General features: G+C 51.3%; 2 protein-coding genes, 1 long non-coding RNA gene and 2 other non-coding genes across 5 annotated transcripts; 2 read left to right on the forward strand and 3 right to left on the reverse strand.

The window, feature by feature from the left end:
* Positions 1 to 475: 475 nt before the first annotated feature.
* Positions 476 to 9,980, reverse strand: TUT1 (terminal uridylyl transferase 1, U6 snRNA-specific). Its single transcript, XM_020899525.2, has 9 exons — positions 9,820 to 9,980; positions 8,166 to 8,356; positions 5,138 to 5,453; positions 4,871 to 4,971; positions 3,540 to 4,009; positions 2,560 to 2,669; positions 2,307 to 2,417; positions 2,039 to 2,131; positions 476 to 1,666 (listed from the first exon to the last, which is right to left on the reverse strand). The coding sequence occupies exons 1-9, from the start codon at positions 9,899 to 9,901 to the stop codon at positions 519 to 521; spliced, it is 2,622 nt and encodes an 873-aa protein (XP_020755184.2). The 5' UTR covers positions 9,902 to 9,980; the 3' UTR covers positions 476 to 518.
* Positions 4,289 to 4,361, forward strand: TRNAG-UCC (transfer RNA glycine (anticodon UCC)). The gene has a single exon. It is a non-coding gene; the product is annotated as a tRNA-Gly (tRNA).
* On the reverse strand, positions 7,677 to 7,749 carry TRNAC-GCA (transfer RNA cysteine (anticodon GCA)). Its single transcript has one exon. It is a non-coding gene; the product is annotated as a tRNA-Cys (tRNA).
* Positions 9,950 to 11,845, forward strand: LOC139031869 (uncharacterized). The gene is made up of 2 exons (XR_011484375.1): positions 9,950 to 10,141; positions 10,459 to 11,845. It is a non-coding gene; the product is annotated as an uncharacterized lncRNA (long non-coding RNA).
* MTA2 (metastasis associated 1 family member 2) lies at positions 11,682 to 20,565 on the reverse strand. The gene is made up of 18 exons (XM_020899527.2): positions 19,855 to 20,565; positions 19,033 to 19,100; positions 18,570 to 18,663; positions 16,633 to 16,750; positions 16,439 to 16,502; positions 16,140 to 16,257; positions 15,762 to 15,864; positions 15,465 to 15,564; positions 15,104 to 15,292; positions 14,929 to 15,003; positions 14,738 to 14,796; positions 14,490 to 14,587; positions 14,241 to 14,380; positions 13,762 to 13,990; positions 13,360 to 13,449; positions 12,911 to 13,029; positions 12,682 to 12,824; positions 11,682 to 12,459 (listed from the first exon to the last, which is right to left on the reverse strand). The coding sequence occupies exons 1-18, from the start codon at positions 19,880 to 19,882 to the stop codon at positions 12,294 to 12,296; spliced, it is 2,001 nt and encodes a 666-aa protein (XP_020755186.1). The 5' UTR covers positions 19,883 to 20,565; the 3' UTR covers positions 11,682 to 12,293.
* Positions 20,566 to 20,641: the final 76 nt, after the last annotated feature.

A 20,641-nucleotide genomic window follows, 5' to 3' on the forward strand; every position in this document is an offset into this window, starting at 1 on the left:
TAAACAGAGATGCTGTTACTGAGAGAAGAGGCACTCTTCCGGGGACCGCAACAGGGGAGGGACTGAGGGAAAACACAGACAAGTCCTGTCACCCTGGAGGGGCTGACAGTTCAACTGAGGGGCTGCCCTTTACCCATGCTCAGATCTGAACATTTTTTACCCAATGTGAAGAGAATGGATTTAGAACCCTGAACCCAAATTTCAAGCCCCATCACCATTCATAATCTGGGCAGTAACGTAAATGAGTAAGGAAACTTGGTTCTTCCCAGGTGCAGCTCAGGCCACCCACCCAGCACTCCGTCTTTCCAGAACTCAGTACTGAGAGGGCCCAGGTGCCAATCACTTGCCCTGGGCATGAAAGGAAACAGCGTGGGAGACCTATTTTAGGGTGACAAGACGAGGTACCTCTCAGGCTCCACTAAGCACTTAGTGGGGAAGGAGTATTATCACCAGGTGGAAACAGAGAAAACTAGTGTTCATTAAACTAGCAGCTTTATTGCCTTTCAGGGTCCCCATCTTCACTTAAGCAGGTTTCGAAGTGCTTGAGGGAGAAAAACCTGTAAGAAATGATGGAGATCAGGGAACAGGCCTTGAGAATCCTGGAGTGGGGTCACAGTGAGACTCTGGCCAGCCTGGGAGACGGACGCCACGAAGGTCAGGAGCGGCTCGGCCTCTGGCCTCTGTTCAGTACTGCTCAGTCCCCGCAGCTCCCGGGTGACCCGAGCCTCAGTTGCCAGCCACTCTGCTCCCGAGCCAGCACTGGCTCCACCTCCTTCCTTGATTTGTTGCTGCAGGCGTCTCCGGGCACGCCTCCGCCCCTGCCACACACGGTGCCACAAGGCGCAGCGCCAGCTCACTGAGAGTGACACCCGCTTCTCGGCCTTAGCCCGAGACCCTTCGCAGGCTGCCTCAGGTCCTCTGGGCCCCTGCTCGGCCAGTGCCGCGGTGCCTGACTGCCCCTCTTCTCTGGTGGCTCGATGCTTTCCGGTCGTCAGGGGCAGCTCCCCCAGCTGCCCAGGGCTCTGCATCGCCCAGTCCTGCACTGACTCTCCAACCTCTACGACCATCTCTTCCACGCCATCTTCACCATGTTCCCCTGCACATCCCTGCTGCTCCTCTGACCTCTCCTCACAGCTTTTCTTCTGTCCATCTAGTTTTGCTCTTTTGCTTGTCCCTCCCTGGGGGGGCTCCCCAGGGCCACCTCCCTCTGACCACAGTCTCTTGGTTCCCTGTTCTATATGGCACCCTAAGGCTTCCCTTAACACCTGGGCCAGGGCAGCAGTGAGCTGGGTGAAGGAAGCAGGGGGTAAGGGGATAGGTGTCGCAGAGAGTATGGAGCTGGGGGAGCTGGGCTGCAGAAGGGGAAGTAGCCCCCAGTCCCGACCCCGGGATGACCGCCGCTGGTACTGGAGGCTTCGACAGTAATTGGCTGCCGCTCGGCAACAGTTCTGTAGCCTCCCGGCCACCCGGCTGGTCACGTTGGCTGCCACATTGTGACTCAGGTCAAAGGGGTCCTGGAGATTCATGGAGCCGAGGCGCAGGCCCTCTGAGAGATTAGAAGCCAGGCCCCCTGCCACAGGTAGTGCCTGACCCTCCCGCAGGGACAGCAGGGAGCCACGAAGATCCCAACAAGAAACACAGGAGAAGAACTGGGCCAGCAGGGAACCTGGAAGAAAGAGGAAGAGCAGGGAAGAGGGGTCCCTTAGAGGCCAGACCTGAGATCAGCCTCGCGCCACAGCCATTCCCTGATTTGGACTTGCCTTTTCCCGCCCAAGTGGCTCAGAGGAGTGCCAGAGCCAGGCTCCTCTGATCCCAATAAACAAGAGGTCAGACCTTTCCCCCCACAGTGCGCCCCAGATACCGCCCCTTCCCCTGCTAGCAGCATAACCTTGGGCAAGCCACTGCATTACTCCAAGGCACAGTTTCTTCGTCTGTAAAGTGGCAATAACGATATTAACTAACCCACAAGGCTGCTGTGTGCCAGTAACGGTGTCAATAACACCACTTGTTAGTCCTCTCCCAGGCTCCCCAGACTCACTCAGAGGCTCCTTATTGGTGCTGGGCTCCAGTCTCGAGGCATCTCTGGGGAAACTACAGTCCCAGCCATCAACCTCCACCTGTTCACCCTCACCTATGAAAGTAAAAAAGTTGAAGGTCAGCCTGAAAGCAGGAAGATGGGTGGGGGTTTGGGGGGTGGATATGGTAGTGACAGGAGAGATCTCATTCCCAGGAAGCTCAGTATGTCTAAGATGAAGAAGAGAGATGAAGCTCAGGAGATAGGGCAGGTGAAGGTCAGGCTGCTGTACCTGCTTTCTGGGTGAGCTGGGACACAGTGGGCAACACAGGAGGGTCCCTGGTCTGAAGGAAATAGATCACGAGCAAGGTCAGGGCGTAGTTATTGAGAAGTGGGCCACTCCCTGCATAAATAATTAATTCTCGTTAGATCAGAGGCAGTTCTGACCCCCTCCTTGGCAGTTTTCTCAAGCCCGCTTCCTTCTCCCCCTGAATCCCTGCCTCTGCCCTGACACCAACGCCCCCACTGTCCTGATTCATTCTCACCTGACAGCCCTTGACCCTGAGCCCAGCAGCGCAGAGTGTACACAAGGGGCCGTACTCGCCCATCCAGCTCAGAGCAGAGACTCAGGAAGCGGGAGTTGTGCAGGGCCAGCCTAAGACAGAGGGCAGACGGGGTGTCAGGGCTCAGGAGCCTGTCACCCCCCAGCTCCCACTCCAGACTTGTGTAACGGCGGCCAGCGGGAATAAGGCCAAAAGAGGGTTTCCCGAGGTGTTTTCTCTGACATGGTCTGGAGAGTGTGTGTACAAAAGAACATCAAATGGGACATCCCTAGTGGCACAGTGGGTAAGAATCCGCCTGCCAATGCAGAGGACACAGGTTTAATCCCTGGTCTGGGAAGATCCACATGCTTCGGCGCACTGAAGCCCCGTTGTCACAGCTACTGAAGCCCTCGCGCCTAGAGCTTGTGCTCTGCAACAAGAAAAGCCCACAAACCACAACAAAGTAGCTCCCGCTCACCCCAACCTGAGAAATCCCTTGCAAGCAATGAAGACCCAGTGCAGCAGAAAATAAATAATTTTTTTTAAAAAGCGAATGTTGCTTCTTAAAAAAAAAAAAAACACAACACATCAAATGTGTTTGGGAAACACTACATCCTATAAATGTCTTGGAGAGTCACAGAGATGTTATTATAAGACTGATCAGAACATTTACTATGCAAAGAAACAAAGACAGGAAGGGAGAAGGAAAGAGCAAGTGGGAGAGGGGGGAAGGGAGAAACTTGCCTGAGTTAACTTAGCATTTCCCAAACTTACTCAACCATGGAACTCTTCCCTAAATCCTTAAAATCAGTATCCCAAGAAACATACTTTCCAAACATTGAAATCAAAGCCAGACATGAGATGAGTGTCAGAAAGAGGGACAGGACTAAGTAAGGACAACCTCAAGGCTCAGCTGGTGCAGGGCGCCCCCCCTCCCCCTCCCCAGAGTGCCAGCTGGCCTTCCCCCACCACCTCAAAGGTACCGGTTACTGAGGGAGACGTCACCATGGAGACCTGAAGGCCGATGGCAGAACTTGACCACAGGGCGCCGGGCAGAGGGCACGGTTTGGACTCGGTACACTCCAGGAACACAGCCCCGAAGGATGGATCCCACCAGCTCCAGCATGGCTCCCCCTTCTGCTTTCTCCCCCTTCAGGGCCTCTGCCAGTTCCACAGCCTTCCCCAGGTCCCCCTCTCCCTGGTCCTCCTGCAGTGGCGAGGCTGGAGGCAGGGACTGGGGAGAGGCAAGAGTCTCAGAGGCCAAAGCAGAGTCTGGAGTCCGGGGTGCCAGTGAGGAGGAAGGGGCTTCAAAGTCCAGGGCTTCCGAGTCTTGAGGAGAAGCTGGAGGCTGTGAGTCTGGAGGGGAGGCTGGGGTGCAGGCCAGGGCTTGAGGATCCAGTGGGGATGCCAGGGCTGAGTCCAAGGAGGGAGATTCTGGAGCCTTTGGGGCTGGCTGTGGATAGAAATGGGCTGGGTAACTGTCTCTCCTGCTGCCCCCTAACTGGTGAACATTCCATCTCTAAGATATATCTATTAAAACTTATTATAGGCCAGGCCCTATTCTAAAGGCTTTATAAAAGTAGTAACTCTTTTAATCCTTACAAGCCTTTGTTAAAATTAACCTTTTAAAGCCATAAAATAAACAGTCTACATTTTACAAAAATATTACTGTCAGGAAAAGCAAAAAAAGGTAGAGGAACTGTTTTAGATTGAATAAGACTAAAGGAGGAATTCCCTGGTGGTCCAGTGGTTAGGACTCTGCACTTCCACTGCAGGGGGCATAGGTTTGATTCCTGGTCAGGGAGTTAAGATCTTGCAAGTTGCACAGTACAGTAAAAAAAAAAAAAAAAAAGCAAAAAACACCTTTGGCAGGGGAGAGATATATGGGAGTTCTGTATTTTCTGCTCAATTTTGCTATGACTCTAAAACAGTTCTAAACAATAGTCTATTTAAAAAATAATAACCCTCTCCTACTCCCAAGGCAGAATCTGTACATTAGATGTTACAAAACACAGGTAAGCAAAAACATAATCCACTATTGTATGTCATTTCATATATATATCTCTTCCAGTAAGATATTACATGTGCCATTTTGAAATTTTTTTTCCCTGTTACAAATGTCACCTATTCCATGTCGGTTCATTTTATCCTATCCAATCACATCCACATTTCTCCAATCATAATAACCCTTTCAGGCAGGTCCTATTTTCCGCATTTTACAGACAAGGAACTAAGGCATGAGAGGTCAAGGGCTCGTCCAGCGTCACACGACCATTTCCACTGACTCTTCACAGCTGCCTCCACGGTCACGTACCTGGGGCTCGTCCAAGTCCCCCAGATCCAGGAAGAGGTCAAGATCACAGCCATGGACGTCAAAGCTGTTTATGGAGGAGCCAAAAGGATGGACCACACAGCCTGGGTGCCAAGAAGAGAATAAAGGTCAAGAGACACTGCAGGGAATAAGTGGTGGAAGAATATAACGCGGCACAAAGATGGAAAAGCAAGCAAGTGAACACCACTAGCTGAGGGAGGCTGGGGATGCAGACACAGAGGGCTCAGACACAGCAGGGCGGTGACTCACCAGGGAAGAACTCTGTGAAGACCTCCTGCATCAGGGCCACCACAAGGCTCCGAAGCTGCCGCTCAGCCTCAGAGAGCTCTCTCAGCCCCACGAGCTTCACCATTTGTGCTTCCACGTCCGGGGCCTCAGCAAGTGCTTTGATCAGCTGGAGACTGTCGGGGGCCACTCTTTTGGGGGACCTGGAGGCTGGGCTCTGGAACTCTTTCTGCTCCCGTGGCCGGACTCTCAGGCGATGTCCTCCCAGGCTGTGCTGGGGCTGTGACAAAACAGCTTCCCGGGCACCCAGGTCCCCCATCTCCACGATGGCAAACACTCCCTGTCAAACCACAACAGGGACAATGATGACAGTTCTGGAACCAAGAATCCAAACACACGGTCTAACAGTAGGTGAGAATCTTCAAAATGGGGACCACTCTGTAAATTGGAAATATTTGCTTCCTGTTTCCCTAACATCAGGGAACATATTTATTTATTTTTTAGCTGTGACATAAGGCTTATGGAATCTTAATTCCCCAACCAATGACTGAACCCTTGCCCTCAGCAGTGAAAGTGCAGAGTTCAAACCACTGGACAACCAGGGAATTCCCAGTGGAGAACATATTTAGAAAAGCAATTATCTCTCTCACTCAAATTGCACGCATTTTATTCCTACCCAAGCCTGCCTCTGAAAAACTTCATTTTATTTATTTCATCAAACCCCAGTCATCCCAATAACATTTCATCCCAGTAACATCCCAGTAACATTTCACTGGTTACACTAAACTCACCCCCTAACTTTTCCTGCTTTAACTAGATTCTTTTAAGAATCCATGTAATGATCACTGTGTTAGGTGTAACCATAAACACATAAACCCTGTTTTCTGTTTTTTTTTTTTAAAGTCCATATTCTTTTTTAATTAATTTATTTTTTTGGCTGCACTGGGTCTTAGTTGTGGCATGTGGGATCTAGTTTCCTGACCAGGGATTGAACCCAAGCCCCCTGCATTGGGAGCACAGTCTTAGCGACTGGACCACCACACAAGTTCCCATGTCCATATTCTATTATATTCTCTTCAGTAGTAAAGATAGAACCTCACTCTGCTTATAAAAAGGAGCCCTCTATAGTAATTAAGACAGTGTGGTACTGTGACAAAACTTTAGCTAGACTCACTAAGAAAAAAAGAGAAAAGGCTCTGATAAATAAAATCAGAAAAGAAAGAAGAGAAATAACAGTGGATGCCACAGAAATACAAAAGGTAAGAGAATACTATGAACATGAACACCCATACACCAACAACCTGGACAACCCGGAGAAAGGGACAAATTCTTAGAATCACACAACCTTCCAAGACTGAATCAGGAAGAAATGGAAAATCTGAATAGACTGATCATTACTAAGGAGACTAAAACAGTAATCAAAAAGTTTCCACAAAAACAAAAGTCTAGGATCTCAAACTACTCCAAAAAATTGAAGAGGAGAAAACACTTCCTAACTTATTTTTATATGGTCAATGTCACCAATATCAAAACCAGACAGAGACAATACAAAAAAAGAAAACTACAGGCCATTATCTCCAGGGAACACAGATGCAAAATCCTCAACAAAGTATTAATAAATCCGATATAATAATACATTAAAAGGATCATACACCACAATCAAGTGGGATTTATTTCAGGGATGAAGAGATGGTTTAACATCTATGAATCAATCAACATGACACATACTTTAATAAACTGAAGGATAAAAATATGATCATCCTAATAGATCCAGGAGAAAGCATGTGACAAGATTCAGCATTCATTTATGATAAAAGTTCAATAAAACAGGCATAGAAGGAATGTACCTCAACATACTAAAAGTCATGTATGACAAACCCACAGTTAACATCATACTCAATAATAAAAAATTGAGAGCTATCCCTTTAAAATCAGGAACAAGGATGTTCATCCTCACCACTCTTATTTAGCACAGTCCCAGTCAGAACAACTAGACAAGAAAAAGAACTAAGGGCATCAGATTGGGAAGGAGAAGCAAAACTATCACTGTTTTCAGGTGACATGACCTTATATATAGAACACCCTAAAAGGCTTCCCTGGTGGCTCAATGGTAAAGATCCACCTGCCAATGCAGGGGATATGCATTGGTCTGGAAAGATTTCACATGCCATGGAGCAACTAAGTCTGTGTGCCACAACTATGGAAGCGTATGCTGCAACTACTGAAACCCACGCACCTACAGCCTGTGCTCCGTAACAAGAGAAGCCACTGCAAGGAGAAGCCCGTGCACTGCAACGAAGAGTAGCCCCCACTCACCAAAACTAAGAGAAAGCCATGCACACCAGCGAAGACCGAGCTCAGCCAAAAATAAAGTTTTTTTAAAAAATCAGCTAAGTTTTCCCACATTCACTATGTACCAGACTCGAAGCCAAGTGCTATGTGTGAATATCGTCGTGTTTGACTCTTTGTGACCCCATGGACTGTAGCCTACCAGGAGCCTCAGTCCATGGGATTTTCCAGGCAGGAATACTGGAGTCGGTTGCAATTTCCTTCTCCAGGGGATCTTCCCGACCCAGGGATCGAACCCGGGTCTCCTGCTTTGCAGGCAGACGCTTTACCGTCTGAGCTATCAGGGAAGCCCCAGATACTATTATCTCCATTTATATCTGAGGAGACATGAATAGCAAGGTTAAGTAACTTGCCCAAGATTTTTTTTTTTTGGCAGCACCACATGGCTTGCAGGATCTTAGTTCCCTGACAGGGGAGCCTAGTGCAAAATTAGCAATTAACAAATATTTGGCAAGTGAAAGACTGATAGAAGAAATAAATGACCAAGTTCCCCAATGACTAACTCTGACAAACTGATAAAATCCCAGCAGGGGTAAGGGGTGAGGGTGAGAGACACAAAGCTAGACTAGTCTAAGCACTGGTGCCCACCACGGGCAAGTCACATCAGGAAGTCGCAAAAACAGACTGCTGGTTTCTCGCCCTCGTTTCTCTTGGTGTGCAGCACACATGACTCATTCTTTACCCCCGGAGTCACTCACTCTACCTTGTCCTTGTCCATGACGACACTGGCCACAGGTCCAAATGCCTGGAAGTACTCGGAGAGCTGAGCAGAACCCACATCCCGGGGAAAGCCACTGACAAACACGCTTCGAAGCCCCTGGGCCTTTCGAGTAGCTCGTAGTTCTTCCAGGTGCCGGTGCTTCCGGCCCCCCAGGTGGGCATCCAGGCTGGGTCCTGCAAAGACAAGCGTGAGATCAAAGCATCTGAGTCGAGCTTCACTGCACCTACCCTGACTTTGTTCTCTGCATACCGAGATCCTACTGATTCTTCCAAGCCATTGAAACTGTGACTTTTGAATAACAAAGTCCTGGTTCCTTTCAGCTTCCTCTCTTGTCCATCTGTCTGTACAGTGCATTCTAGGTGGTCCCCAGGAGAACAGGTTGTACACAAGTATTTCTTAAACCACCTATAAGTGCAACATAGAGCAACACCTGCACATGGTAAAGAAACGAACAAGTAACTTATCCAGGTCATATATCAGTTCAGTTCAGTTGCTCAGTCGTGTCCAACTCTTTGCAACACCATGGATTGCAGCATACCAGGCTTCCCTGTTCATCACCAACTCCTGGAGCTTGCCCAAACTCATGTCCATTGAGTCAGTAATGCCATTCAACCATCTCATCCTCTGTCATCCCCTTCTCCTCCTGACTTCAATACATAGATGAACTAAATGAATCAGGACCCTACACTATCTCCCACTTATCATTTCTGAGTATAATACAGAGATTCCAAGGGCAGAATCATAAGTCACACTACCAAGAAACAAATCTCAGCTCTGTCAAGCTGTATGAAATCTTGGGCAAGTAACTTAACCTCGCTATTCATGTCTCCTCAGGTACGAAATAGAGATATTAATACTTCCTACCATATAGATACTATTCACACATAGCACTTGGCCCAAGTCTGGGACATGTTGAATGTGGGGAAACATAGCTGATTTTTTAATTTTCTATTTCCCTTTGAGTCAGCTGTCTGACATCACCAAGTGTTATGTGGGGCCAGAGAAGACTATCCTGGATTTCTGGCTTGCCCTACTGGACAGTGGTAGGGCATTTCTCATTCGCAATGAAAAAGAAAAATGAAAGATCATGCTTAGGTGAGATTATGATTCCAGACTTCAGAAGTGGAAGCTGAGGTTTCACTTGGCCTCTTGCACTGTCATAAAAGGACGTGGTCTCCTTTTCCAAACCCACGTCCCTAATATGCATACCACGCTACTTCACATCTCTGCCTTTGGGGGGCTCCTCTTGTAGGGCTTCTTTCCCTACTACCTTCTCTGTGATCCTGCAGCTTTTCAAACAGAGGGTATTGAAAATTATCTCCATCTCTAGATTGTGAGCTTCTTCACCTCTTTAAATTCCCTCTCCCAGCCCTAGAGCTGGATGCCCAATACTTGACAGTTAAAGAGGGAATAAAATAACGAAATTTCCATCGTGGAGATTTCAGATACGGGGACGCTGGGGTGTAAGGTGCTGGGACTCTCCCCACTTTGTAATCCCTCCGGACGGCGGAGAGAAAACGGAGGTGAGACCCTACCAACAGACTTGGCAAGAACTATTACCTGTAACCCTAATCTTCGCTAGAACCCAAAGACGAAACCGCCCCCCCGCCCCCCGCCCCGAGTAGCCACCGCTTACGGTTGGCTGTAGTGATGTGACAGAGGCAGCAGCGGAAACCCCCACGAGGCAGCGGCTCGATATCTGAATCCACTGTAGCCATCGTGACTCTCTGGTACTAACAAAATGCAACCACCTCAGCCCCGACCGGAACTCCCTCCTACACATGGCAACGCTCTCGGAAGCAACTTCCGCCGGTCCTATAGGAAGTGACGTACCGTCGGCCAATCGCGCGGCACGCTCCTGCTAAAACCAAGCTCTTTCGGCTCAGGGTTCCGTTTCCTGCCGGAGTTAGGTCTCTACCAGCTTTTGGAAAACTGTCCACGATGCTTATCTGCATGCGGTAAGCCAATTGGTGTGCTCTGAGCGGTTGAGACGTTGATTGGCCCCAAGGTCATGAATATTCACAGGGCAGCCACGAGGCCTGAGCCGGGTTTCTTGCCGGGCCTCCTGTTTGACAGTCGGCCGTTTCCTTGCTGGATGACTTAGAGCATGCTGTGCCCTCCTTCGAGGGGCAGTAGAGACCCATGGGGCTGTATCCTCACCCCCATATTTACCTGATGGATAAAGGAGGGTCCTTCACAAAGCCTGGTCTGTTCCTAGTCTCCAAACCTCCTGAGGACTCTTACCCTTTTCCCTCTGCCGTTGGTCCTTTCCCAGAATGGTGGTCTGCGCCCGCTTCCTAGCCCTGATTGAGGAGCTCTTCCCCCCCGCGCACCTTTAGAACTCCACGGGCCCACAGCCGGATGGCCTTTCTTCTTCGACAGCGGTCTGCGTGGAGTATTCACCAGACGCCAGAGCCTCCCGCCCATTTAAAGGCATGCAGCGGAAACTGCTGTGATGGCAACTGCGTAAAAACGTTGGAGGGTGCTGATTCCCCCGCAGACCGTTGTAGTGGTCATTCCTGCCGACACCAGAGGTGCTGGCTTAGACCAGGGAGAGAGCAAGGGAGCTAAGGAGGCCCCAGGGACAGGGACCATGAGATAGAGGGGCCTATCAGCTGGGCTAAGCAGCTCTTGCTGTGTTGATCAACCCATAGCATCGGGCTGTGGAAAGAGCAGCGGACCTGAGTCAGGCGTCTCAAGCTAAACTCGAGATACATCTTGCTGCATAGGCCTTTCCCTATCTAAAGAAAGTGCTCAAGGATCACACAGTAGGCTTCTCTCCTAAGGGGCTCCTCCCGTTGGGACCAGATCGTGTCTAATGTGTCTCCCAAACCCCAAAAGGCAGGAAACACCCCAAGGGGGACCTCAATATCAAGGCAGTTGGTGAGGCTGGCCTTGGGGATCCTTGAAGTAGCAGGAAAGTAGGTAACATGAGCCTACAGTACCCTCCAAAGTGGACTACATCCCGCTCTGGCCTCTAGCAACTCCCAGAATTCCTTCAGTAAAAAGAAAAGGGGTGGAAGAGTTGGGAAATACAGAAGAAACTAGACACACACACACACACACACACACCCTCCCTCCTATAGAATCCACTAGTCAATTTTGAGAACCAGCGCATCCCAACTGTTTTAATGAAGCTGGGCCAAGATGGTGCTTGGGCTGCAGTACTGTAGGGAGCTGGGGAGCAGTCTGCACTCCACAGGAAAGCAAAGTGGGAGCAAGCCACCTCTCCAGGCTATATATGGCATAAAGCTGTTCCCAGAGCAAGCCCCAACTACACCTTCTCTTTTGTGCTTTGTCCTTTATTTTCCCCATCCAAGACATACACCCCAACACATACACACACATCCCCTCCTATAGAAGCCACCACACACACACACACCCTCCTATAGAAGCCACCACACACATACACACAGAGCAGAGAATAGCTGAGCCAGGAGGAGCTGAAGAAAACAGCTTTTTATTTGTTACTATAAGAACCAATTACAGAATCCGAGGTTAAAAAAACAGACAAAAGGTCTTTATTTCTGAGAACTGGCGTACAAAAGGCAAAGGGGACAAGGGGAGGGAAGGAAAGAGCGAGCATAGGCTGGGATTGATACCAGCTTAGGGGCCTCAAACTCCAATTAGGAAAGTCCGGACACCGGACGGCAAGAGAAACCCCCAATTAGGAAAGAAAAAAAAAAAAAAAAGACATGGCAGTCATGGCAGTGCACGCCCCCCTCCCCCAACCAGATACCACCACAGGTATCTGTTTACTCTTCCCCTCCCCCATCCCCTTTCACAAAGGGAGGCAAAATTTTTAAAAAATTAAAAAACCCTCCCCCCAAAACTGTCCAAGACAACTGTGGGTCCTACCCCCCAAAACAGGCTAGGTTCCCACAATGAGCCAAGTTCCTGCAGTCCGCCCTCCACCACCAGGCATGGAGAGGCATCAGAAGGGGACAAGCCTCCAAGTGCTAACACCAGAGGGCGCCTGGCCCCTCCAAGGACACACTCATTTGCTCCCTCCCTCCTCCACTCCTCATTCCCTTTGAGAGGGAAGGGAGGCTAGGTGCCCTGTGCACCCACCCTCTAGCTTCCAGCCCACCTCCCTTCCCCACAAGGTGCTCAATCTTCCAGGACAATGGGCTCGTTGGTGCTGGCAGGATGTGATGATGGAGGAAGAGGGCCAGGGGGCCGCACTGCCATCAGTGGTGGCTTCACCTTCAAGGGCAGATTGGGCCGGCGGGCAGCTCTCCGCATTTCCAGATGGGTCAGAGCCTTCCGCAGGGCTCTGGCCAGCAAGAGAAGAGGCAGCAAAAAAACCAAAGACTGTCAAGGTGAAACTTACACATTCCACTACAATTCCACCTTACAGCCCATCTTTTCCTAGCACATCCCCCGCTTCAACCCAGTCTTCAGGGAGCTGGTGTTGCTCAGATCCTCCTATTTCCTTTCCCATACCCACCAATCTGAGTTGCTGACCTCTCGGCCCCTCCCGTGGCGGGCTCCCTACCTGGTATCTTTCGTGGCCACAAACACCACAGGATTGGGTGCATCAGCTGGGTTGAGTTTCTGACGCTTGGCTGCTGGCTGTGAGCTTGAGCGAATCCCTGAGGCCAGAGGCCTTCCATTGGCAGAGAAAGGAACTCCTGCCATCTGGAAAAAGGCGGGGCAACACAATGAGAGGGCCCAGACACCTATCAAGATATAAAAGCCCACCCAACTTCACTTGGCCTACTCACAGTCTCATAGGCCCGTTTCACCATGATGCCCCCCAGTCCCCGGTTCTGGGTCAGCTGATTTCTGTTGATTGGTGTCTTGGTACCCCGAGGTGTTTTTGGTTTCAGAGGTGCCTGGGCCACTGTCAGAAAAAAATTAAAAGAAACCTTAGAGAACATTCATACTTTCTCTATGAATCCCCGCAAGTAGTGATGGAAGAGGGGTCTGACAAATAATTAGCAGTATTTCAAAAGTCACATATGAACATGTTCTTATCAATCAGTATGCAGTTATACTGGGTAGCTTATGAGAAGAACATTTTTATCCTACAAAAGTAAAGATTAAACCTCTTTGGACTCAGTGAGAAAGAAAAAAACAGAGGGAGAGAAGGGTCTTGATAATAAAAGCCAGACACCTAGTGGCTCCCCATCCTAAACCCACCCTGATTCCAGTCTAGCTCCCCATCCCTTACCCAGATCTTTGACGATAGTTGCCAGCGGCAGCCGCACCAGAGGGTGAATCTTCAGTGGAGTCTTGGCAGCCTTAGGAAGTCGAATGGAGCCTGGAGAACAAAGATGAAAGCTTTTGAAGGAGCGTCACTATTCGGGGGCCAGGAACCACATCTTTTTGTTTTGGCCACACTGTGCAACATGCAGAATCTTAGTTCCCTAACCAGGAATCGAACCTGTACCCCCCTGCACTGGGAACACTTAACCCCTGCACCACCAGGGAAGTCCCAAGGAACCATGTCTAATCTCTTTAACAAATGCTTGTGGCCTACTATCCCTGCTGTCATTAAACAACCAGAGGAAAACACTGGTCTCTGACCACAGCAACCTCAAACCTGCCACCAGCCCAGCACTCCTGCCCTTACACTCTGCCTTGATGGCGTTGGCATTGATAGGGGCATAGGGTCGTCGGGCAGCCCTCCTTGGCTGTAACAGGTCCCTGCACATGCGTCTGGCAAGACGGGTAAGCTTCGTGGTCTGGAGCAGGAATGTTTGCCTGTTCTTAGCCAGCAGCTTGGCCCGGTTGGCGCTGGTTGTATAGGGGGAGAGACTTTGGGCTTCCGGTCTAGACAAATGACCCCTCGAGTGTGGCTCCTGGAAGGACATAGGATAAAGGGGAAACACAGTCAGTCACCAAGGCTCCCTTCTTCCATTGTCAGCAGAGGGTTTATTCCCTGATTTTGTTGCTGTCCTAACCACCTGGCTCCCCAGCCACTACCAAGTACCACCCCCGCCACCCCCAGTCAAGCCATCACCTTACTGGAGCTGGGTGTTCTGGCCTTCGCCTAAAGCTCACATCAATTAGCTCACTGCTCTCCCCAACCTGCCCCTCACCCATCCTTACTGTGGTGCCCCGAGCAGCCCCCTCAAGCTGAGTTGGGGTCTTCAGTCCCCCGTACTTCTTCCAGTAGATCCAACAGGAAGCACAGAGGCGGCACTGCATGTTGGGTGGGCCCCAGGCGTACCACTGAGCAGACTGTGTGGCTGTGGGAGCATGGAGACGAGGGAATGGTCAGGAGATAAATGCCACTTGAGCCTCTCAGGCAAACACCCCGCTCACCTCCGGTATCCCTTATCCCTCTCTGGAACTCACTGTGGCAACTCTCACAAGTCAGGCCCTTTTGGAATCCAGCCCCATTCATGCCAGGTTTTGAGCCCACCGAGATTATCTGGTTAGGGTTTGGTTTGGTGCTAATAGGAGAGAAACCAAGAACTGGTCAAGGAAAGACTTCCACTTTGTCCCCATAATAATCTGCCCCTGCCTCCTGTGCACCCCCCATCACTTAGCAAATCACAGGTTAGGGGCAGAGAAAGGAAACATACCCTACCCATCATACTTACTAGGTAGGGATGTAGACTTGTTTTAGTTTGCTGTCTGCTTCAGCAGCTTTCAATCTTTTCTGCGGGAAGGAGAAAAAGAAAAAAGGATCAGAGCATCTCAGCTGGGAGTGGGTGGTAGGGGGATGTCATCAACTTCAAAGACAGAGGTGAGCAGGGGGCCTCTGGTCCAGCCTCCCCAGCCCAGACCTTACCTGTTGAATGTATCGGTCTGTGGTTTTCCACATGTAATAAAACTGAACTATGCTGGCCAGTGACTTCCAGGGTAGCTGAAGAGACAGAGAGAAGGGTGAGCCGGGATCTGGCCCCAGAGCCTGGTTCCCTCATCTGCCACCTCTTCCACCTCTCCTCCTAGCTCCAGCCACTTACAAAGTCCTGGCGAATATCATTGAAATCCTTCCCGTACTTCTCCAGGGCCTCTTCAAACAGCATGGCCTCTGAGGCTGACCATTCCTCCATCTCATCCCGACACAACACTGGCCCGCCCTGGGGCACCAGGGTCGACATGGCCTTAGCCAGGTCATAGCCATTCCTCTGCAACGTATCCATTGCATGAAACTACAGGAAAGGTGGGAAGCAATGCTGACGACCTGAAACTCTCAGCACCACTCCCCTGCTGCTCTTTAAGTACTTCCCCACCTCAAAGATAACCTCCTCCCTGCAGAGTCCCGAGGCTCTGCAGGTCCCCACAAAACCCAACCTACCCAACTACCCACCAACTTTTGCTCACCAGAGTGATATCTCGGGAGGCAGCGGCTGCACTCATGTGCAGGCTTGGCTGCCGAATGGAGCTGCTGCAATCTAGGGCTCTTGCGAAGGTCCCCACAGCTCTAAGGGAGAGAGTGAGAAGTCAGGGAAAGAAGAAAGTTCGAGTGGGCTGAGGAACCAAGCCAAATGAGGCGGGGGAAAAAAAAAAAAAAGGACGACACCCAGGCCAAAAATAATTAAAGTCCATCTCTTAAGAACATGACTCAGAACTATGTCCACACCACCCACAGCCCATCTTCCCCATCCACCCACCCCTCACCGGGCCACCACGAGAAACTGATCAATCTGCCGGTCTGTGAGAGGGTTGTCTGGATCCCAGACTTTCATCTCCATCTTCTGTTGGTTCCGATTATCAGATTCTCCTGGGGAGTGGGGAAATGATATCATCCAGGAGAAAAACAGGTGCCCTGACACAGTACACCTCATCTCCTCCTTGGATTCCATTAGCCACCTTAACTCCCAGACTTCTCTTCCCAGTGTGCCCATCTGCCCCCTTCAGGTTCCTAAGGGCTCATTCTGCCCGGGTCGTTAACACAAGCCAGGCAGACTGTGCACCACACAAAGCCAGGCCCACCGCTCAGAGACTTCGATCTTAAGACATCCCAGTGGTCATAACCCGGTCTCTCCTGCTGCATACCCTCTGCCAGGCGATCTGGGATCTCAGCTTGGTATTTGCAACCAACTCGGATCTCTCCCTGATCAGCTAGAAGTGTCTTCTGCATAGGGTCAAACACCAGTGAGTAAAAAAAGCAGTCCTGGAGAGAAAGAGAGAGAGGTGAGCAGGGCAGCAGTCCTCATAGGCAGGAGGCATGGGGCTTACCCGGAGTTCCCGAGACAGGCAGCCTGTCAAGCTCTACCTCATCCCAGTCAGACTTTCTTCCTGCCTCTCGGGGCAATACCCACTCCCTCCCTCTTCTCCCAACACCTCCTTCTCACCTCCTTTTCCAGGTACTGGCTCAGGATGTCTGTTTCATTCAAGAGGGTCACACTGCATTTCCCCCTACAGGAGAGAGGTCAGAAAACCCTGGGTGAGCTCATTTCCTGTGCGTGGCATCTCCCACACACTAGCCCCTCCTCTCCACCTTCTAAATAAGTGCATGCAAGCCACAGTGGCCCTGACTGCCCCATACCTTATGTGGGTGGCTGGTAATGATTCGAATTGCCGAGAAAGAAAAAGCTCTCGGTGCTTCAGTTGATGTCGCTGCTGTTCCGACACCCCTGGCTGCTTCGATTCCTCCTCAAACTCCCCTGGGAGATTTAGGAGGAAGAAAGCAAGTCAGAAACTAATTCAGAAAGAAGCCACCTTAAAAACTTTAACCCAGGGGAAATATTTAATGTTTTCCTCACATTCTCCAGGCACCTGCCTTCCATATCCTTACCACACCACCCTTATCTCTTAGCCCTCCCCTGTCGCCATCACAGGTGCTCCCAACTCTTCATCACTAACGAGTGCTCTTAGGGAAGAGCTGCTCAGGGTACAAGAGGCTTCCCAGGTGGCTCAGGGGTAAAGAATCTGCCTGCCAATCAATGCAGGAGACGGGGTTGGATCCCTGGGTGGGGAAGAAACCCTGGAGAAGGAAATGGCAACCTGCTCCCAGTAGTCTTGCTTGGGAAATCCCGTGGACAGAGGAGATGGCAGGCTACGTTCATGGGGTCACAAAGGGTCAGACACAACTGAGCAACTGAACACACACCCTGAGAGTACAAAGGCTGCCACAGAAACACGCAGCAAACCCAGGGGCCAATGCTGATACCACTCACATAGCACAGATCTGCTCACACCAGGCCCAGCAAGAACATCGCACTTGTCTCTTTCTTACTAACCTGAGGTCCAGAAATTCAGTGAAAATAAATAAACAAATAAAAGCATCACACAAGATTGTGTTTACCAGTTCCTCTGCAAATTTCAGGAGACTCTGCTCTTAAACATGACATGCAACCCCAACTCCCTTGTTTTCTACTTAGCTAATAACAGTTTGTTTTGGGGGCTCTCAAGGACAGTACCTCTCAAGCCAGTGCCAACACCTTCCTCCCCAAGGAGCTGCAACTCGCCCTGAAACCTTAGTGGAAAGGGTTAACTTGGTTAGGTGCCAACCAAAGAGGGAGGGGGCAGAAGAGCCACAGGCCCAGGCTCATTGGTGCATTGTTCCCAACCTCAAGGAGAAGGGGGGGCAGGGGTGTGCAGTAGGCTCCACCCCTTGCCTGTGTGCTCCGGAAACCCTGTGCTAAGGCAAGGGGGACCACACCCCCCACAGCCTTTCCGATTGGACAAGACCAAGGTCAGCCCCTGCCAGACAGGGCTGGAAACCCCAGAGGGCCAGAGAACTTGGTCGGCCCAGGTCCTCGTTAACCCCTTCACGCCCAATGCTCAAAGAAGCCTAAAATAAGGGAAATAATTTAGAAAGGAAGAACAAGAGAAAGGGAAAAGAAGCCAAAGCAGGAAAGGAAAAACAAACTAATGAAAATGGAAGGCTGTGTAGCACCATGAAGATGAAAGCATCAAGAGAAGCAGGCTAGGCTAAAAAGAAAAGGGACAGATGTAAAATGGAGTACAGAGGAAGCTAGTCTAGGTGGGAATAAAGGAAAAATGCAAGAAAATGTTTCTGACTTCCTATTTTCTCCCATCAATGTAGCCTGACTACCTCATGATCACACCAAAAAACCTGCTTTCCTGTTATGCAGACTTCTCAGTACAATCTCTTGTCTCCATCACCTATCATCCCAACATAACCGAAACTGTCCCCCCAGAGGTCTGCTTCTCTAAAGCACTTCCTCATCCCCGATTTAAATACTATCATCTCTTTTACATACACCATTCACAAAGGCAAACTCACAAATACACACTCACATACAAGCCAAGTTGCTTTCCTTAGCATGGCCTCTCCACCTTGCTTCTAACCCAACATGTAAAAACAGGCCTCCCTCTGCAGACCAGGCACTTCCCACCCCCAAACTCACACCCCTGCCTTGGGCATGCTACAAGAGAACACCTGCAGGGACATGCCCAGGCTTCAGATCACGGGCAGGGGGAGGCAGGGAAACTGGGGGTGGGGACAAAGACACTCACTGGCATTACTGTCAGCCAGGCTGTTGAGGCTACTAGAAATGTCCCTTCTCCGGAAAAGGCACACAACCTTCGCCTCCACGTTTCCATTTGCAGTCTAAGGAGAGAAAAAACGGTGGTGAAAACTAATCATTTGACAGTGGAAATGCATAAAGAAGAGACTAACATCAGTGAACAAGTTTTTAAAGGATGTAAGAAAAACTCAAATTATGAATCAAGAGATTCACATTTAAGGACTTCCAAATCCCTTTCCTCGGCCCCCCAAAAATCAGAAAAGTAAAGTTCCCACTAAGCTCTCAATAGCCTTTCCTGAATGCGTGGAATAAATGAATGAATGAATATGCATGGGTACTTAGGACAGGGTTTGTGTTCTGTCATTCACCTGAAGTTACAGATCTCTGAAAAAAGAAAAGGGAGGTTGGGGGTGGGGGGGGGTGGGGGAGTGGCGGGCCTCTGCTCCACTCACCTTGTTGAGCTCTTCAATCCTTCTAACCAGGTAAGGATTGCTGGAGGAGTTCTCAAAATAGACGTAATCTGTAGGAGGGGGTGGGGAAGAACAGGGAAGATCAGAGCAGTAGATGGGAGAGTCCAGCACCAGAGTGGGAGGAGCGAAATGAGGCCTGAGTAGACCAAAAGGAGATAAGGGTCTAGGTAGAGAGGACGCTGAAATGTGGAAGTGTACAGACTAGCAGAAAATAATGGAGGGACGTTCCACCCTCCAACCCTAATCACCCACTTCTTAAATCAGATTCTCCGCTCAAAAGTAACTCTTAAGGAAGAGACAAGAGAAGCAGGGGGGTTCCCCAGCAGTCCCCACAACTCAGCGATGGAGTTGCATCCCAGTCTCGGTCAAGAGAGCAATTGTTCACTCCTACACAGGGCCCCCACCTTTGCGAACCGAGGCGCACAATAACGCCCGGGAAGAGGAAACCTCCTGGCCGCTCCCCCGTTGGTGGCCAAGCAGTCGCCCCGGCCCTTCGCGCCCCCTGCCTGCCCTGTCAGCCCGTTTGGAACCACTTTCGCAAGCCCACTCCACGACCCCGGTGGCCCGGACGCTGCCCTGAGAGTGCCGTCGGGCCGCCCGCAGCCTCCCCGGGAGTCTCGGAGCCCGGCCGTGTCGCGATCCCCGCGCCCTCGCTCCCCATGCTCCTGGTTCCGGTTCCGGTCCGCGCTCGGGACCACGCCGCCCCAGACGCGGTTCCCCGCGCCGCTGGGAGCCGAGACTCTTGACCCCAGCGCCCAACCTCTCCCGCCCCGAGTCCCGAAGCCCCTAAAGCCCGGTACTCACCCCCCACTCGGTACATGTTGGCCGCCATGGCCGTTCCCGCCGCCGCCTCCGGCCGCACAAAGGGGTCCGGAAGGCTCCCGAGGGCAGGACTCGAAGCGAAGCCCTGAGCGCTGGGCCGGCGCTTCGCAGAAGTCTCAGTCGGGCCCGCGCAGCCGGCGCCTCCGCAGCCTCAGCCGTCGCGGCTCATCCCGGCCCGCGCTGTCGCCGCCGCCTCTATAGCCTCACGCCCGGGACGCCGAGACCGGCGCCGGTCCGCTCGGCTTCTTCCGGAACGAGCTCGGATCCCGCCGGACCGGAGGCAGGCTGCAGCTACCCCCGCCCTCGCCGAGCCGCACCAGACGTAGGACTCTGAGGGCCGCCGCGAAGACTTGCCGGCCCGCCTCGGGGTTCGCCTCCTTCCGGAACACCTTCGGCGGATCCGGAGAACAAGGCCCAGCACTCGGCTTCGGTCGGAGAGCAAGACCGCAAGCTCGGCTACTTCCGGAAGAAGTTCGGCTCCCTCCGGCCAACCGCGGCCCGGCACTCGGCTATTTCCGTTGCGGCTCGGCCCCGCCTCCGAGGGCGGGGAAAGGAGTTGGGCTTAACTCTCTGCTAGCCGGAGTCTTGCAGCTACGCCTGCGGCCGCGAAAGACTTGAAGCGCCTTTGCGCTTCGCAGTTATTTGCAAGCGGCTTTGCCTGTTATTTGCATGAACAGTCCACCCTCCCTCACCTTTTCCGCATTCCCCTTAGCCTTCCTCCCCACCCTCATAAAGCCCCGAGGCGCCCAGCCGCGCCCCACAAAAGGAC

Source organism: Odocoileus virginianus, chromosome 28, assembly GCF_023699985.2.
Source record: "Odocoileus virginianus isolate 20LAN1187 ecotype Illinois chromosome 28, Ovbor_1.2, whole genome shotgun sequence".
In the NCBI taxonomy this organism is placed as follows: domain Eukaryota; kingdom Metazoa; phylum Chordata; class Mammalia; order Artiodactyla; family Cervidae; genus Odocoileus; species Odocoileus virginianus.

Bases quoted from the DNA above. Each gene is read 5' to 3' on its own strand.
- TUT1 (XM_020899525.2), bottom strand. From the start codon at position 9,901: ATGGCTACAGTGGATTCAGATATCGAGCCGCTGCCTCGTGGGGGTTTC. The intron at 2,418-2,559 runs GTGAGAATGAAT...TTATTTATGCAG, and splicing joins TCAGGGTCAAGGGCTGTCAG to GGAGTGGCCCACTTCTCAAT. The intron at 1,667-2,038 runs GTGAGTCTGGGG...TCTTTCTTCCAG, and splicing joins CACCAATAAGGAGCCTCTGA to GTTCCCTGCTGGCCCAGTTC.
- MTA2 (XM_020899527.2), bottom strand. From the start codon at position 19,882: ATGGCGGCCAACATGTACCGAGTGGGGG. The intron at 16,751-18,569 runs GTGAGTGTCTTT...TAAATCTCCCAG, and splicing joins CCTGGCTGACAGTAATGCCA to GGGAGTTTGAGGAGGAATCG. The intron at 16,258-16,438 runs GTGAGAAGGAGG...CTTTCTCTCCAG, and splicing joins GCCAGTACCTGGAAAAGGAG to GACTGCTTTTTTTACTCACT.